Source organism: Pteronotus mesoamericanus, unplaced genomic scaffold, assembly GCF_021234165.1.
Source record: "Pteronotus mesoamericanus isolate MK-2021 breed Mesoamerican mustached bat unplaced genomic scaffold, CSHL_Meso_final contig_166, whole genome shotgun sequence".
Lineage (NCBI taxonomy): Eukaryota > Metazoa > Chordata > Mammalia > Chiroptera > Mormoopidae > Pteronotus > Pteronotus mesoamericanus.
In genome coordinates, this window is record NW_026555066.1 from 780368 (window position 1) to 795437 (window position 15070).

Consider the following 15070-nt stretch of genomic DNA (forward strand, 5'->3'; position numbering starts at 1 on the left):
TAAATAAATAAATAAATAAATAAATATGACAAATTTGTTGGGCCGCTATGAATTGTTGCACTCTTTTCTGCTCATTATCCTTCTGAGTATCTGTTTGTGGTGTGTGAACTGTGTCTCTCATGAGGGCAGGGATCTTATCTTCGTCCCACCTCAATTATGCAGTTGGGCAACAAGGAAGTGCTGACTTGATGGGAGGGAGAGTCAGAGAGAAAGTAAAGGCAAGGTGACATTCCTGGACCCACCCCCACCCACCCCCAACCCCCACCACCACCACCCCACCACCACCACCACCACCACCACAAAAAGAACACCAAGCAAAGCAATTGCCAAGATAAATCACTTTTATCTCTATAGGAAAGGGAGGACCTAAAAAAAAATATAAATTACATTAGTAACACAACATAAGAAAAAAACGGAGGGGGGGAACCAAGAGAAGTCTGTATGATGCTATTCTAACCTGTTTATAAAAAGGCCCTGCATCAGAAATTCACAATCCTACCCACTTCTAAAAATATATTTAAACATGTACAGAAGCAGTGGGCTTGTTTTTAAATTGTTTGCTTTTTTGTAAAAATATATTAAAGGTGAATAGAAATCCTCTCTCCCTGCCCCCTACCCAACTCCCAGCTCTGTACTGGGGATAGGAGACCAGAGGTAACTCACCATGTTCTAAACCTTGGTTACTACCACTCCTAACCCCTCCCCAACTCACTTCACTTAGAACCTGAAACATTAAAAAAGAAAAAGCACACTAGCCTCTTTGGAAAAGCATAACTCTGAGGGTAAACTTGCTTTTCATTTGAAACACAAAACAACAAACAGGAAGCTCTGAGAGTCCAACTAAACTAAATGGAAACCCAGACAAATGGAGGTTGGGTTTCAGCTCCACAAAAACTTCTAACAAAGAAACAGAGGGGAAAGAGGCCTGGAACTAGGGGGATTTGCTAGCAATTAGCTGCCTTTGAAAGATCAAGGGGTCGGGTGTTGTTAGTGGGCAGAAGGGCTGGGGTCCTGGTCTTGGTTATAGCAGTCAGGGCCTAGTCAGGCAGTTGCCTACACAGGGACATAGGCTGCCCCCCTTCTCTCCCCTCACTATCCTCTGCTGCCTTGAAATCTCAAAGAAAAGCAAAGCTGGGCAGAAACACAGAGGAGGGGAGTGGGGACCTCACGTGCTAGGGGGAGGTAGCCAGGCTTTTTGCCTTTGGTGTGACTAGATGGAGGACTGCTTGGCCCCTGGGGTATCCAAGATAGAAAAAGCAAACAGGGCTAAGGGACCCCTGATTCTAAGGAAGGAGAGTAGATGTGGGCTGTGGAGAAAAGATGAACTGGAGACACAAAGACAAGGAAAGTCTCACAAATTCCCTGTGGCCTGCATTCTAGCTGTTAAGTTCCCCAGAAGCGCTGGATAAACTGCAGTGAGGTTGGATTCGGGTAGAGGGTAAGGATTCACCGCACTTGGGCCGTGCCAAAATGGAGGGAGGGCGACATTCTCCATCCAGTCCAGGTTGCCAGGGAGGCATGACAGGTGAAGGTGGAGGGAGCCGGGGGAAGGGGAGGGAGAGGGGTGGACACTGTTTGGACAACAGATGTCCACGAAGGGAGGCGCGGGAGGGAGGATCAGATGGTCGGCTCCTTTACAGTTGAGCGCCTCCGCTCCTAGGCTCCAGCTCCGGAGTGGTCCTCTGCACTCTGCTTGAGCATTGACCTGACGTCTGGGAGTGCAGAGGCCCAGGAGTGAGGTTGAGTTCTGTGGTCTTCAGATCAAGACATCAGGTGGGGAAAGAAGCAGGGAGGCTCCCGATGGAGTACCCAGGGCTGAGCTGCCCTGCCATATCCTCCATGGAAGGTCCACACTGTGCTCTGTGGTCCAGGTGAAGGAAGCAGGCCGCAGAGCTCCAGGCTATCTGCTTCAGTGACAGGTGTTTTCAGGCCTTTAGGAGATGGTATTTCACTTGCTGGGACTCAGCCACAGCCATGTGGAAAATGTTCTGCCGGACCTCAAAATCCAGGCAAATCCCTGGAGCTCGGGCTGGGACGGGGGCTTCCTCTATAGCCACCCAAAAGTAGCTTCCTCCAGTGAGCTACAAAGTCATGGTCAAAGGCTTAGGTGTTGATCCTCTCCCATCCTGAGAAGTGACAGGAACCTCTCCTGTTCCCAAGATGCGTGAAGTCGGCCCATGACCTCTCTAGGCTACCTCTGGAAATGGCCCAGTGTGGGGCTGTAAGGAGACTCTGGGCCCTCCTCTTTATTTCCATAAACTATTTGGCAAGAAAGGACAGAGGCCAGCCCCTTCTCCCAGGATCGAGTCTCCAGTGGGAAATACCCACTGGGCTGCGGAAGGAGGGGGGTAGAAGGGGAAGGGAGAGTGGACAGAGGTGGGCAAGCTTCTGGAGTTGGGGAAAACGTTGAGTGCTGGGCCTCCCACCTCATGACCAGGGGAATACGTAGGGGCCCAGACGCTCCTCATGCCTCTCCTCATCCGGCCTTGTGGCTCTAGGTGGGGACGAGAGTAATGGAACGACAAGGCTGGTGAAAGGGAAATGGGTTGGAGCAGCAGAAAAGAGGGTTCTAGTCAGCTCGAAACCTTTCCCGTTTACCTGTTACTCAGAGGTATGGAGAGGGCAGGCAAAATGCTCTAGTGGAAGTGGGGAAGGGGTTGGAGGAGTCAGCGAAGAGGCCCTTTGGGGAGGCCCTGCCTTTGGTCAGTTCCAAGAAAGCAGGACAATGTGCCTCGGCACCTTGTTCAGGGCAGACGGGATCCAGGAGCGCCCCGAGAGTTGACAATGGAGAAGGCAATGGGGGTGTAGGGGTGAGATACAGGATACAAGGGAGCTCACAGAAGTAGTTTGCCATTTCTGTGGATTTTCAGGATGCGGCCGAGTCTCTGCTTTGCTGTGGCCAGGCCCTTTTTGGGACGCTTTCCTGTGGGGCAACAAAGAGGTAAGCAAACGCTATGGCAAGCACTTGGGCAGCATCTCCAGCACCAACTGTCCTCAGACCACCCCCCTCCTCTGTCCCTCTGTCCAGTTTCCCCATCCTTACACCTGGCTTCAGGCCCATCTTGGGCAAGAGGCGCTCCTTAACGACTTCCATCCAACACCACATGTGTTGGCTCTTCTTCCCATGACCTCCTGCAGTAGCTACAGACTCTCTGGTTAGTCTGTCCAGTTCTTTTTCCCCACTGATTTCTTTGGCCCAATCATTTTCCTTCCTAAATTCTTCAGGGAGATGACTGTGCCTACCTGTCCTCTTATCCTGCCCACCAGTATGAGACAAGTACCTGGTTAGTGATGATCTCCCAATGTCCCTGAAGTTGCCACCTCCAGAGCCTTGTTTCATTCAAAACCCCCATCATCATCACCCCAATGCCACACCAACCTCATCCCCTTGAGCTATGCACTCTCGGGACTGGGCTTTGAAGGCAAAAATGACGAAAAAAGAGAGCCTGAGTCCCTGACCCTCGCCTCTTCCCCTCTCCCCACCTCAAATCACCTCCCATGTCCCATGTGACCTCCTCCATATTTAATCAGTTTTTCTCCTCCATCTCTCCATTCCCTCTGCCAGAGCCCTCACCTCTCTCCAATGCAGCTTAGATTGTGCACATGTCTCCTCCTTAGACTTCCCACCTTCAGCCCACCCTCCACTCTGGCTACGAGACGCATCTTTCTCAACCCACATCTGAGCTCGTCTCTGCTTAATACCAGTCAATGTCTCTTCACAGCCTATGAGATCAAGTCCAAGTACCTCAGGTTGACTGCCAGTATCCCTCCTGGTATTGTCATCTACTCATTGCATTGTGTTTGGAGCCGGTGGACCTAAGGTCCTTCTCAGTTCTATAAACATATAGCAACCGTACCTTGTCCTGCTTGATTGCTCTGGGAGCCAACTGAAGGGCGCCGCTGAGTCAAAAAGACACCAGGGGCCATGGGTGTGGTGCTGCGGTTTGCCTGGGCCATGCCAAAGGCATTGGGACGAGCAGTATACTCATGGTCAGCAAGGCTTCCTGAGAGGGCCTCTTGCTTAGGCTCAGGAGGAGGCAGGGGTGAGGAGGAGGTGAGAAGCTGGGGTGCGGTAGCCAGAGTTGGGGCTGGTGCTGCCACGCTGAGACTGGACTCTTGAGGGCGAGGCTGTTCTACCTCCTTCAACAAAGGCTTCTTCTTGATATATTTCTTCTTTTGGGCCTTCTGTAGTTCCTGAAACACAGGCCAAGTGGGAGGGAGGAATTCAGGAGTAGAGAAAAGAGAATTTCCCAGAAAGGAAACTAGGCAATAGTCAATGTGGTTCTGCAACCCACCCCCAGCCCAAGTCTAGCCTAGACATATGTACATACAAACACGAAGGCCTTCCAATACATGAGGTCATCTCTTTGGTACCATCTATCCTTAAGTCATCACTGCCACTAATCATTACAGTGACAACAGGAAGATAAATGAGTTCAGAGACTTGGGCTTTGGTACTAACACTGCCAGTTATGAGGTAAATCATGGAAACTACTACTACTAATAGCTAAATTTATGCCAGCACTGAGGCACTTTACATACGTTATCCTATTTACTCCACAGAGCAGCCCTGAGCTAGAAAATCCCTCAGATTACAGATAAGAAAACTGAGGTGCATGGAGTAAGTATCTTGAGCCCAAAGCCTCATAGCTAAAGAGTTGCGGTATCAACCAGGCCTATTTGAACACCCACCCTGTATACTTCTCAAAATGGGACATCTGAAAGTAAAAAAATAGCTATAGTTTGGAATAAGATAGACTTGGATTCAAATCTAGATTTGTCTTCCTAAGTTGGATGACTTTGTTCAACTTACTAACTTTTCTGTATCTCAATTGCCTCATCTGTAAAATGAGCAAAATAATATCTGTTTTTCAGGGTTGTCAGAAAGATTAAATAATGACTTAAAAACACATAGTACATAATAAGTACTCAACAAGCAGTAAACTATGACTCTTATCTTCATTTGTCAAAATGGTGTCTCTTCCTCTTGCTGGTCTTTTTCTTTTAATAGAGGACTTGACAATCCTCTAGTTCACTGGTCTTAAAACCTCGATCTGGGATGGTGGGATGAACGAGTTGTGTCAGTTCTCCCAGTATCTTGGATTTCATCCATCCACTGCGCTATGGATTTGGTCCCCACCGGGTAGTGGGGACCTGTAGAGTGGGCATCTGGAGGCCTGAGAAACTGGAAAGGTGGTGCTGAGAATGTATGAACAACTTCACCTTCTGAAATGCTACACAGCCACACAGACCAACTCAGTAATTATATTTCTTTGCCGCCTTTCGGCAACATAGGCCTAGTCCTGCCTTTGGCAGATCTGACAGGCTGTGGATACCATAGCAATTTCTGGGGGATAAGAATATCAGTAATACATGGCAAGCACTATTTTCTAATTTAACTTATTTAATACTCAAAAGTATTAGAAGAATTATAATCCCATTTTAGGAGAAGAAACCATGGCACCAAGAGGTTAAGTCATTTTCCCAAGGTTACAGGACCAATAAGCAGCAAACCTGGGATTAATACCCAAGCCGCGTGGCTTCAGAATCTCTTCTCAGCCACACTGCTATTCCACCCATACTAGGAACTGCATTTCTGTCATCTGAATCCAGAAATTATCTGTTCACACCTAGATCATGTAGCCTATTTTTTTCCTACCTTTGTTGCCTATTTACTTCTCACATAATTCACCCAGATTCCCCACAGAAAACTAGACTATCTTATGACAAGGCCACTTTCACTTTGACATTTCTTTGCTCAAAAGCCTAGCAGGTCTGCATCCAAGTTCGAACTCTCTGGCCTGACATTCATGGTCTTCCACAGTCTGGCCACTTACACCTACCCAACCCATAATGATAATGACGAATAGCCAACATGTCTACAGTAAATATACTCTGTAGCAGGTGCCATTCTGAGAGTACTTACATTACATATAGTAATGTATGTATTCATCTAATCCTCAGAGTCTACAAGCAAGCTGAGGCACAGAAAAATTAAGTACTTTGCTCAGTGATAGAACAAGGACTCAAACTCAGGCAGGCTGACTCCAGAATCCATTTTTTAATTTCTCTTTATCTTACCCTGCTCCTCAATATGAATCCTCCAATTCAGAAAGTCCTGCTCATTCATTCATTCGTTTTCTCACTCAACACTTGCTAAACATATGCTTAACATAGCGGGAACACCAAGTTAATTTATACCTGCCCCCCCAACCCTTGAGGCACTTACAGTTTAATAAGGGCCACAGAAAAGTACACTTATAAGTACCATGGGAGAATGCTCTGGAAGCACAGAAGGATACTGAAATAAATTGGTGGTAGGTGGTGTGAAGGTGTGTTAGGTAAAGCATCTGAGAGGAGGGTATGATTCCCAATGGCTAGTGCAAAGGCACAGAAGCATGAGGCAATCTGATACAATGAGTGAATTTTGAGTGCCATAGTGCAACAGTATGTACAGCTGGTATAAAGGGTGTGCATAAGGGGCTGGCAGGAGCTCAGAGAGGAGAGGTGACCAGAGACCAAATCAAGAGGAAGGACCTTATGTGCTGTATCAAATTATCTTCTGCTAGAATGCTTCCCTGTGCCTTTCAAAAGCTTAGTCTGTAAAACTCCTCCCCAATTTCAAAATCTCTTCTTTGAGGTCATCCCTGATAACCCAAACAGAAGTGATCTCCTTAGAACATACTAAGAGTACTTTTCACACTTTTAATGTTTATTTGAAAACAGTAGAACTCCTTTTTTCAAATTACATTTTACATGGCACTAGGATATACATAACAGAGAAAAGTTCTGGTCAAAGAAGGGCCACCTGGCCTGCTTGGGCCTTTGCTGGCTCCCAACAATAACTTCCAAGACACTTCTAAGCAACTCTAAAGTGCCATAGAACATCATATTAAAAACATCATTCTATTAAATTTTATTTAAATAGGATATAATTACTGAATTATATAAGTGCTTAACAATTTCATTTTATTTAAATAGCAAGGAACAGGAAAGTTAAAGGATGTGAGTTTGAATCTTGTCTCCTCCATCTACTGGCTGTATTATTCTGGACTAGTCACTTAAAGAGAGCCTCATTTTCTTCACCTGTAAAATGATGAAAATATCACCTATTGAAAAGTGGTACTGGGAAGATTACATGAGACACTGTACACACAAAGCACCTAACATAAAACAGATGCTCAATGAATGCTCTAAGCTACAGGATGTGGCATAACAAGCTAAGGGGATGTCTGTAAGGAGATAACCAGAGGATTCCCCTCAACTGCTCCCAGGGTTGCTGAGCACATTGTACACATTAAAGAAGTTTGCAAATGCTAATATGCTAACAGATAAAACTTCATTCCAGTGAAGTGACCCTTTAGGCCAAAACTTAGTGGGTGAAGTGCTCTTGGGAAACAGGGAGTAAAAATCAAGGCAATAATTTTTGGTATAGAGGACAAGAAAAGCCTCTCCCCTAAAAAACCAAATTCTAGTACTAGTAGATGGCTAAGAACTTGAGTATACTTAACTGAGTCACCTCCTCGGGGCTTCATCTAAAGGCAAATGCTCTCACTCAAGGACAGACCTGGTGTTTCTCATCTGAGAGGTTTTAACACATTCAAAGAAGCAGGGGCTTTTCTCTGGGCCCCCTATTTACTTTCATCCTAAATCATGTCAACTGCATGACCTGTAGAAGTAGCTTCTGAGTTGGGATATGGAGGACCTAGAAGGGGCTAGGATACTGTCATGGATAAAGTTCAAAGGTTATCTACTCCCCAATGAGATAACCGTGAGACCCTATCAGCCTGAAGCTCTGAGCTTTGAGGCTCTAAGTCAAACTAAGGTCTGTACCAGGTCCATTGCTTAAGTGTAAGCACCTACCTGCTGGGCCAGCTTTGCAGCTGCTGCAGCCAAACCTGTCTCAATGGAAGCTACCCGGGTCCCCTCCCGCACAGGACGGTCCTGCTTTGGTAGAGTTGGGGTCACACGGGCTGCAGAGGAAAGAGGATGTAGACATTTATCTGAATGCCAACCATATTTCCTATCTCTGAGTCCCCCCAAAGATGCCCTCATTGGTCTTCCGGCTTTTGGCTTTAATAAAGCCAAATTTTTCTTCCCATAATGTAAGAAGCTAATTCACAAATGCCTAAAGTACACAAAGCACAAACTTATTAAAGGACAAAGGTCAACCTCCCTAAACTGGCATTTAAGGTTGTCCATGTTCTGCTCCTGGCCTACCTACCAACCTTATTTCCATACCCATATTCTCAGCTCCTCCTGACACCTTCAGAATATACACAGCTCATCATCTCTTCCCGTGCCTTTATATCCTCACCATCCACACTGCCTGGAGTACCTTCTTCCCTTTGTCCATGTCTTCAAAACCTGCCCGTCCTTCTAAGGTAAACTGAAATCAAGCTTCTATGCAAACCTCCAGGACCTTTCTAGCTCTCCCTCCCCTGAACTTAATAATATGTACAAGTCACTTACTACATTTAACATACAATTTTGTCTCATACCCTAATGTTGATGTGTGTTTTATACACAACCAGGCTATGAGCTACTGAAGATCATCTTCTTGTAGACTTAACAATCTTGAATAAAAAAATAGTTACATAGGAAGTATATTTCAGTATAACCAAATCCCTGGATGATGAGAAAAGCTCTTTACAGAAGAATGCCAGCTAATAATGTAGCAGGAATGACAAAATTAGAAAATCACAGGTGATTCTAAGGCATTGGATATTCATACAGTACCAGAGTGTTATCTCACAAGTAACTTGCTAGTCTCAAGAAGAAAAAAACAACTTTACAAGGGTGAGGTCAGGAAATCACCCCCTTACCCCAGTATTAATCTTATTATAAGTAATAGTGAGACAGACAACTCCATGCAATGCCAGATGCAATACAACAGTAAATTCACAGTATCACCTGGAAGTAGTTTTGACAAAGACCTAAAATCAAGCAAGCAGCTCATATTACTTCCAGTTTTGAGGAAACACAGATACAAAAGAATAAGTTAAATGACACCATGAGAAAACAATCAGACATGTTACAAAATACCTGGCATGGTTTCAGTAAAATGTCAATGTCACAAGGAAGCAAACACACCTAGAAGGTAGAATGTGCTACAGAACAGTTACACAAGGTTGTTGGTTTTTTTTTTAACAACAAATCAATAGCATGAGACAAAAAGTAGGGGCACAGGTCTATATTAAGAGACTCAAGAGGTATTACAGCTAGCCCTGGCTGGTGTGGCTCAGTGAATTGAACCAAATGTCACCGGTTCGATTCCCAGTCTAGGGCACAGGCCTGGGTTGGGGGCCAGGTCCCCAGTGGGAGGACGCTGGAGAGGCAGCCGCACACTGATGTTTCTCTCCCTCTCTGTCTCCCTCCCTTCCCCTCTCTCTAAAAATGAATAAATAAAGTCTTTTTAAAAAGGTATGACAGCCAAACAATATGGATCCTACTCAGATTCTGATTTAAACAAATCCACTGTAAAAATACATTTTTTAGTCAGACAATTGATGAAATTTGATTACGGACTTAGTACTGGATAACATCAAGAAGTAATCAAATTATTATTAATTTTGTTATTCATGAAAACAGAATTGTGATTTTTTTTTTGAGAAAATGTCCATATATTTTTAGAGATGCATACTGAAGCATAGGGGGAAAGGAATGACATAATACATGGGATTTGCTTTAGAGCACAGACAATTTTGAAAAAAAAAAGTTACAGATTAATCAAATATGGCAAAATATTGATAACTATTGATTCTCAGTGATGGGTATATGAGAATTCATTGTACTAATGTCTCTATTTTTAATTAAAGAAAAAAATCAATGTCGTAGAAAAAAAGGAAGTAGCGGTGGTGCTGAAATACATTTAAAGATTACTTGGTTAGCTATTATTACTACAAAGGAGACTTTCTGTATAAATGTGTGCAGATTCCAAAACAGGCAATTCAGGAGGTTGAAGTCTTTTCTTTAAAGGTAGTATCTGTTTAAAGAATGATCTGAAGCAAATTTAGCAAAAGTGTTAATGCACAATTTTCAGATATGGATTCACAGGTATATTTTAAATTGTTCTCTATAGCCCTGGCTGGTGTGGCTCAGTGGATTGAATGCCACCCTGAGAACCAAAAGGTCACTGGTTCGATTCCCAGTCAGGGCACATGCTTGGGTTGAGGGCCAGGTCGCCAGTAGGGGGCGTGAGAGAGGCAACCACACATTGATGTTTCTCTCCCTCTGTTTCTCCCCTCTCCCCTCTGTCTAAAAATAAATAAAATCTTTAAAAAATATATACTGTTCTCTATAATTTTGTACATGAAGTGGTTTTAAAACAAGGCTCATTTGTAGTACTCAAAGTCTTAGCCACAACAATCAAAAAGAAAAAAAACAACAACAAAGAAATAAAGGCCATCCGAATTGAAAAGGAAGAAGTAAAACTAATTATTTGCAGATGACATGATACCATATACACAGAACCCTGAAGATTCCTCCAAAACACTACCAGAACTGATAAGTGAATTTAGTAAAGTAGCAGAACACAAAATAAATATTTGGATGTAGACTGCATTTTTATACACCAATTACAAACTATCAGAAAGGGAAACTAAGAAAACAATCCCATTTACAATTGCATCAAAAAATATCTAGGAAGAAACTTAAGCAAGGAGGTAAAAAAAACCTGTACTCAGAAAATTATAAGACACTGAAGAAAGAAATTGAAGAAGATACAAAAATGGAAGCACATACTATGCTCCTGGATAGAAAGAATTAACATCATTGAAATGTTTATACTACCCAAAGCAATCTATAGATTCAATACAATTTCCACCAAAATACCCATGGCATTTTTCACAGAACTAGAACAAATTATCCAAAAATTTATGTGGAAGTACAAAAGACCCCAGATAGCCACAGCAATATTGAGAAATAACAAAGTTGGAGGTATCATGCTACCTTATATCACACTATACTACAAGACCCTAGTAATCAAAACAGCATGGTACTGGCATAAAAACAGACGCAGATTAATGGAACATAACAGAGAGCCCAGAAATAAACCCCACACCTATATGGTAATTAATATATGACAAAGGAGGCAAGAAGATGCAATGGGGTAAAGTCACTCTATTCAGTAAATGTTGATGGCAAAATTGGACAGATACGTGGAAAAAAATGAAACTAGATTATCTTCTTACACCATATAAAAGAAAAAATTCAAAATGGATTAAAGACTCTAATGTGGTATGACTTGAAACCATGAAACTTCTAGTAGAACACATAAGCAGTAAAATCTCCAATATTTCTCTTAGCAATATTTTTTTATGATATATCTCCTGGGGTAAGAAAAACAAAAGAAAAAAAATAAACAAACGGGATTATATCAAACTGAAAAGTTTTTGTATAACAAAGGAAACCATCAACAAAACAAAAAGACAACCTAATGATTGAGAGATTTGCCAATGACACATCCATTAAGGGGTTAATCTCCAAAATTTATAAAGAACCTATTCAACATCAAAGAACAAACACCACACAACCCAAATGTAAAATGAATTTTAAACATTTGACAGCCCTTCATACTGTTTTCCATAGTGGCTGAATAGACACTTCTCTGAAGAGGACATACAGAAGGCCAATAGACGTATGAAATGATACTCGGCATAACTAATTGTCAGAGAAATACAAATTAGAACCACAATGAGTGATATAGCACCTCACAACTGTCAGAATAGCTATCATCAATAGATCAACCAACAGTAAGTGCTGGCAAGGATGTGGAGGAATGGGAACCCTTAATGCACTGTCAGCAGGAATGCAGATTAGTACAGCCACTATGGAAAAGAGTATGGAGGAAACTTCAAAACTTAAAAATGGAATTGCCTTATGACCCAGCCCTTGTACTTTAAGATATATATATATATGAAGAATTGCAACAAACTAATTAGAAAGACTATTAATATATGCACACCTATGTTCACTGCAGCACTATTTACAATAGCCAAGATATAGAAGCAACCTAATTGCCCATTAATAGATGAGTGGATAAAAAAACCTGTGGTACATATATACAATGGAATATTACTCGGCCATTAAAAATAGAGAAATCTTACCATTTGCAACAGCATTGATGGACCTAGAGGGTATTATGCCAAGTGAAATAAGTCACACAGAGAGACACAAATACCATATGATTTCACTTGTATGTGGAATCATAAAAGCAAAGTAAATGAACAAACAAAATATAAACACAGACTCATAGATACAGAGAACAGACTGATGGTTGCCAGAGGGGAGGGAAGACCGAGTAAAAAGGATGAAGGGATGAAGAAATACAAATTGTTAATCATACAGTAGTCCCAGGGATGTAAAGTACAGCATAGGGAATATAGTCAAAAATATTATAATGACTCTGTATGGTGCTAGGAAGATACTAGAAATACCAGTGTGAACAGTTTGTAAAATATATGACTGTCTAAACCCTAGTGGTACCCCTGAAACCATTATAAAATAATACTGAATGTAAGCTATAATTGAAAAATAAAATTTAAAAAAACACACACAAAAACTGCTAAATCTCAGTAAGGGCAATGACCTTTGTGGCATTTTAACTTGTTCTAGACCCATCCAGGTCTCCTAAGCTCAGAAGCTGCCTTGAAAAACAAAAGCAAAAATTCCCAGTAATGTAGGGAACAGAAAGCAGCTGGAACTTTCTTTCAAAGCCTAATGCTAAAGCTTCTCTCTAGAGGGTATTTATCAAAAGTACGTAAAGGCAAATGCTTAATGTCACAGCTCTTACAAGGATGGACAACAGTTGAGGCAAACAATAGACTAACCCAAAAGTTTAAAGAGAAAAGCTGAGAATGGGAGATCCACTGGGGATTTATGGGAATCTAGAAGGCCATAAGCATTCTTAGGGTCTATGTGCATGATCAGGAAAGACTTGAGAAAGCCCTAAGCACTCATCTCTGGCTGATTTTGAGGCCCTGAAAAAGCAGGAAGCCTAAAGAAAGTTGTAAATTGCCTGTCTGCATGTTGAAGGCACATAGAGCCCCTTATCTAGCACTGGGAGATTTACTGACTGTAGGCAGTTAAGGAATTTCTGTTCAATCATTAGATGACCACTAAGCTAACTGAGTAGAGACTTCAGTAGCTACAAATAAAAATATATACTTTAATGACTTTTCTGAACTAATTCTATAAACAAACAAATACCAAGTAGCAACAAAACAAACCCTGGAAAGTAGAGTGGGGCATATATGATTTCCAGAGTTGACACATTATTTAAAATGTTCAGTTTTCAAAAAAAATTACAAGAGCCCTAGCTGATGTTGCTCAGTGGATTGAGCACTGGCCTGCAAGGTGAAAGGTCTCCAGTTCGATTCCCAGTGCAGGGCACATGCCTCGGTTGCAGGCTGGATCCCCAGCAGGGGGCACGTGAGATGCAACCACACATTGATGTTTCTCTCCCTCTCTTTCTCCCTCCCTTCTCCTCTCTAAAAATAAATAAATAAAAACTTTTTAAAAAATTACAAGATATGCAAAGAACTAAGAAAGTATATGCATACACAGGAAAGTAAGCAACCGATAAACACTGCACCTGACTTAACAAAGAAAGCTGGACTCATTAAACAAAGACTTCATATCAGCTAGTCTAAACATGTTCAAAGACATAAAGGAGACCATGTATAAAGAATTAAAAGAATGTATGAGAATTATGTTTCACCATTAGAAAGTACCACTAGACAGAAAGTATATGAAGGACACAAACATATGTTAAAGTTGAAAAGTAAAATAACTGAAATGAAAATTTCACTGGAAGGTTTCAACAGCAGATTTGAGCAGGCAGAAGGAAGAATTAGTAACCTTGAGCCCTGGCTGGTGTGGTTCAGTTCGTTGGAATCACGGGTTTGATTCCCAATCAGGGTACATAACCAGGTTGTGGGTTCAGTCCCCGGTTGGGGCATTTACAAGAAGGCAATCAGTGAATGTTTCTCACATCAATGTTTCTCTAGCTCCCCCAAAAGCAATGAAAAATACCCTTAGGTGAGGCTTTAAAAAAAAAAAAAGAATTAGTAACCTTAAACATAGGTTGACATTTTTCCAGTCTGATGAGGAACAACTAAAATAAATGAAGATAATGAGCAGAGACAAAGAGGCGTATGAGATGCCATCAAATTTACCAACATATGCATGTGAGATTTTTAAAAGAAAAGAGTGAAAGGGGCATAAAGATTATTTAAAGAAACAGTCACTGAAACTTTTCCAAATTTGATGAAAACCATTAACCTATACACCTAAGAAAGTTCAACAAACTATTAGTAAGTTGGAATGAACTCTAAGAGACTATACATCATAACCAAAACCAAAGACAAAGAGAGGACCTTGAAATCAGCAAAGCAGAAGTGACTCTTAACACATAAGGGATTCTCAAAATGCTGAAAGAAAAACACTGTCAACCCAGAATTCTAGAGCCAGCAAAACAAGTTCATTGTTACTAGACCTGCCCCCTATAAAAATGCTGGAAGAAGCTCTTCAGGTTAAAATAAAAGAACAGTATACAGTAAATCAAATCCACCTGAATAATGAACATTAGGAAAGGTAACTACATAGGTAAATATAAAAGAAAGGTAAATAGGTAAATATAAAAGAAAGTATAAACATATTTTTGTTGTAGCTCTTTTTTTCCTCCTATCTAATTAAAAAGACAGCTGCATAAAGCAATAATCATAACTCTATGTTCATGGGTATACAGAGTATAAAGGTATAATTTGTGACAGTAATAGCATAAAGGAGAATGGAACTATAGAAGAGTAAAGTTTTTGTATACTATTGAAATTAAGTTGATATTATATTAATCTAAATTAAAGTGGGACACAAGAAAGTAGAAAAAGCTCAAAAGAAGGCAGCAATGGAAAAATTAATGAGTAAAAAAATAAAACACAGAGAAAACATACAGAAAAATGGATGCAAACCCTACTTTCCCAGTTATTACATTAAGTATATGTGGATTAAATCCTGCAATTAAAAGGCAAGGGATTTGCAGAATGGATAAAAACTCATAATCCTACTATAT

At 41.5% G+C, this 15070-nt stretch overlaps 1 protein-coding gene across 2 annotated transcripts in view; it reads right to left on the reverse strand.

Moving 5' to 3' along the window:
• Window positions 1–377: 377 nt before the first annotated feature.
• PHF8 (PHD finger protein 8) overlaps window positions 378–15070 on the reverse strand; it is a 92754-nt gene continuing 78061 nt past the window's right edge. For both annotated transcript variants that reach the window (XM_054565727.1, XM_054565726.1), the window contains 3 exons: window positions 7864–7973; window positions 3858–4194; window positions 378–2923 (listed from right to left, as the gene is read on the reverse strand). In XM_054565727.1, the coding sequence (XP_054421702.1) occupies window positions 2835–2923; window positions 3858–4194; window positions 7864–7973 (536 nt within the window). In that variant the 3' untranslated portion in view covers window positions 378–2834. The remainder of the gene's footprint in view (window positions 2924–3857; window positions 4195–7863; window positions 7974–15070) is intronic.